General features: G+C 55.4%; 1 protein-coding gene across 1 annotated transcript; it reads right to left on the bottom strand.

The window, feature by feature from the left end:
• Window positions 1–336: 336 nt before the first annotated feature.
• On the bottom strand, window positions 337–3,188 carry LOC119269536 (heat shock cognate 70 kDa protein-like). The gene is made up of 2 exons (XM_037551394.1): window positions 2,870–3,188; window positions 337–2,336 (listed from the first exon to the last, which is right to left on the bottom strand). The coding sequence occupies exons 1-2, from the start codon at window positions 2,892–2,894 to the stop codon at window positions 610–612; spliced, it is 1,752 nt and encodes a 583-aa protein (XP_037407291.1). The 5' UTR covers window positions 2,895–3,188; the 3' UTR covers window positions 337–609.
• Between the last annotated feature and the right edge of the window lie 402 nt (window positions 3,189–3,590).

Consider the following 3,590-nt stretch of genomic DNA (forward strand, 5'->3'; position numbering starts at 1 on the left):
GGGACGGATGCTTGGGGGGGTAAAGCCCTTCTTTAATAAAAAAAAAACTAATCTCTTTATGCCACACTTGTCAATTCTTCCGGCTTTAATCAACAAACTAGCCAAGGTTTAACACTATCTACTAATCTCTTTTTTTTTTTGTGTGTGTCCATCTACTGATCTACCGCCCGACACGTTATGAGCAGTAAAACTTCCACAGAAATCTCAATCAGCAAAGTTTTCAGTAGGATCTTACTGGAACTAAATTGGTTTGACACTTTGACCAGACTTACATTTGCTAAAACCAGTGCTTCAAACACATGGCACTTTGACCAGACTTACAGGATAATGCTTGCGATTGCACACATCTGCAGTTGGTGTTACGTTTCCGCCGGCCGGTGACTCATTTCGCAAAAATAAAAGAAAGAAAGATAACATGATCCAAGCAAACACCGGTACAACGCCGGCTACTTAAATCGATCGAAACTTCAGGATTTACATCAACACTGACATCCATCCAAGAGCATCAACCACACCTAAAAACCTGCGTCGGGAATTCAGAGACTGCAAACGATGGCACAATCCATCAGACTTCAGACTCCCGCTGCCAAAATCACCATCGCCACCAGCTTAATCGACCTCCTCGATCTTGGGCCCCGCACCGCTTCCGCCGGCCGGCGCATCCTCATCCATGCCGCCCATGTCCGGGCCAGCGCCCTGGTACATCTTGGCGATGATGGGGTTGCAGACGCCCTCCAGCTCCTTCATCTTGTCCTCCAACTCGTCCGCCTCCGCCAGCTGGTTGGCGTCGAGCCAGCCGATGGCGCCGTCGATCGCCTCCTCGATCCTCTTCTTGTCGTCGGCGGGGAGCTTGGACGCGATCTTGTCGTCCCTGACGGTGTTCCTCATGTTGTAGGCGTAGTTCTCCAGCGCGTTCTTGGCCTCCACCTTCTTCTTCAGCTCCTCGTCCTCGGCCTTGTACCGCTCCGCCTCCTGCACCATCTTCTCGATGTCCTCCTTGCTCAGCCGCCCCTTGTCGTTGGTGATGGTGATCCTGTTCTTCACGCCGGCCGTCTTGTCCTCAGCGGAGACGTTGAGGATGCCGTTGGCGTCGATGTCGAAGCAGACGGTGATCTGGGGCACGCCGCGGGGCGCCGGGGGGATGCCGGACAGCTCGAACTTGCCCAGCAGGTTGTTGTCCTTGGTCCGCGCGCGCTCGCCCTCGAACACCTGGATCAGCACGCCCGGCTGGTTGTCCGAGTAGGTGGAGAAGACCTGCTCCTTCTTGGTCGGGATGGTGGTGTTCCGCGGGATGAGCGTCGTCATCACGCCGCCGGCGGTCTCCAGGCCGAGGGACAGCGGCGTGACGTCCAGCAGGAGCAGGTCCTGCACCTTCTCGTTGCCCTCGCCGCTGAGGATGGCGGCCTGCACGGCGCCGCCGTACGCCACGGCCTCGTCCGGGTTGATGCTCTTGCACCGCTCCTTGCCGTTGAACAAGTCCTGCAGCAGCTGCTGCACCTTGGGGATGCGGGTGGAGCCGCCGACGAGCACGACGTCGTGCACGGCGCTCTTGTCCATCTTGGCGTCGCGCAGGCACTTCTCCACGGGCTCCATGCACTTGCGGAACAGGTCCATGTTGAGCTCCTCGAACCGGGCCCTGGTGATGGTCGAGTAGAAGTCCACGCCCTCGTACAGGGAGTCGATCTCGATGGTGGTCTGGGCGGTGGACGACAGGGTGCGCTTGGCGCGCTCGCAGGCCGTGCGCAGCCGGCGCAGCGCGCGAGGGTTGCCGCTCATGTCCTTCTTGTGCTTGCGCTTGAACTCCTGGACGAAGTGGTTCACCATGCGGTTGTCGAAGTCCTCACCGCCCAGGTGGGTGTCGCCGGCGGTGGCCTTCACCTCGAAGATGCCCTCCTCGATGGTGAGCAGCGACACGTCGAAGGTGCCGCCGCCGAGGTCGAAGATGAGCACGTTCTTCTCGCCGGAGCTGCTGGCCTTCTTGTCCAGGCCGTAGGCGATGGCGGCGGCAGTGGGCTCGTTGATGATGCGCATCACGTTGAGGCCGGCGATGACCCCGGCGTCCTTGGTGGCCTGCCGCTGCGAGTCGTTGAAGTAGGCCGGCACCGTGACGACGGCGTTCTTGATGGTGGTGCCGAGGTAGGCCTCGCCGATCTCCTTCATCTTGATGAGCACCATCGAGGAGATCTCCTCGGCCGCGAACTGCTTCTCCTCGCCCTTGTACTGGACGACGATCATGGGCTTGTCAGCAGGGCCCGGGATGACCTTGAATGGCCACAGCTTCATGTCGCTCTGCACGGACGGGTCCGAGAACCGCCTGCCGATCAACCGCTTGGCATCTGCGGTAGAGATATAACAATACTGTGAGTCAAACTGTTTGATTTGCGCTCAAGTTAATCAAACTTATTTGGGGTACAGAAAGCAAATAAGCAGAGCAACAGTAGAGCTATGACAAGTTCCAAACAGGAAACTGAAATTTAAAAAAATCTTGCTGGAAAACAGTTCAACAGAAACAGCCAAACCAACAAGTTATCTTCACATGAACAGGTTTCAACATATAGAAATCTTAATCAGCAAAGTTTTTAACATAATCTTACTGGAACTAAGGGGACTTTTAACTATGACCAGATTACTGCATATATTTTCGTCAGTTCCTCAAATACAGGGCAATGCAGAATATGACAATGCCAGCAATCTCTGCTACTCGTTAAGCCCAGCAAACAAATTGATTTACTAGCGTCCAACGAGGAATTGGATCAAAGCAAAATCACATAAAAAACGCATACGCGGACATAATCATAACCGAGCGCACGAACACGAGATGATGTATGTAAGCTAGAACCTAGAAGAGGCGCGGTGCAGGGGGACGTACCGAAGACGGTGTTGGTGGGGTTCATGGCGACCTGGTTCTTGGCGGCGTCGCCGATGAGGCGCTCGGTGTCGGTGAAGCCGACGTAGGAGGGCGTGGTGCGGTTGCCCTGGTCATTGGCGATGATCTCCACCCGGTCGTGCTGCCACACGCCCACGCACGAGTAGGTGGTGCCCAGGTCGATGCCGATCGCCGGGCCCTCTCCTCCCTTCTTCGCCCTCTCCTCTCCTCCTCCTTAAGCTCTCGAACGGGGGAAAAACGGGAACCCGAACACGAAATCGGAGCTGAGAAATCGAGATCTGAGAGAAATCGCTTGATTGATTGCTTGGATTTTTTGTCACAAAGAACCACACACGCTTTTGTATTGACATAAAAGACCATCTCCAAACTGTATTGACAAAAAAGACCATGTACACCGTGGCGACAAGTCCGGCAGCGACACGTGGCACCTGCCGCCACGGCCAGCGGCGGCCAGACCTGCCGCCACAACCTCAGGCGGCAGCTCAGCTGCAACAGGTTTTCGGCCCATGCAGCTACTGGCGACGGAACGGGAAGAGGTGGCGGGTCCCGTTGTCTATCCCTATGGCGGCAGCTCCTTTTTGCTGCTGTAGTACAGTGGCGCTAATTCCTATTTTCCTATCCAAGTTTTGACCTGTTTTATTATTTACTTACTACTAGTACTGCTAGTCCTGATCAAGCCACGTGCTACAGCAGAAACAAATAC

Source organism: Triticum dicoccoides, chromosome 3A (assembly GCF_002162155.2).
Source record: "Triticum dicoccoides isolate Atlit2015 ecotype Zavitan chromosome 3A, WEW_v2.0, whole genome shotgun sequence".
Taxonomy (NCBI): domain Eukaryota; kingdom Viridiplantae; phylum Streptophyta; class Magnoliopsida; order Poales; family Poaceae; genus Triticum; species Triticum dicoccoides.

Excerpts from the sequence above, each read along its gene's own strand:
- LOC119269536 (XM_037551394.1), bottom strand. The coding sequence starts at position 2,894 with ATGAACCCCACCAACACCGTCTTCG. Across the intron at positions 2,337-2,869 it reads CCCCACCAACACCGTCTTCG|ATGCCAAGCGGTTGATCGGC; the intron begins GTACGTCCCCCT and ends TCTCTACCGCAG.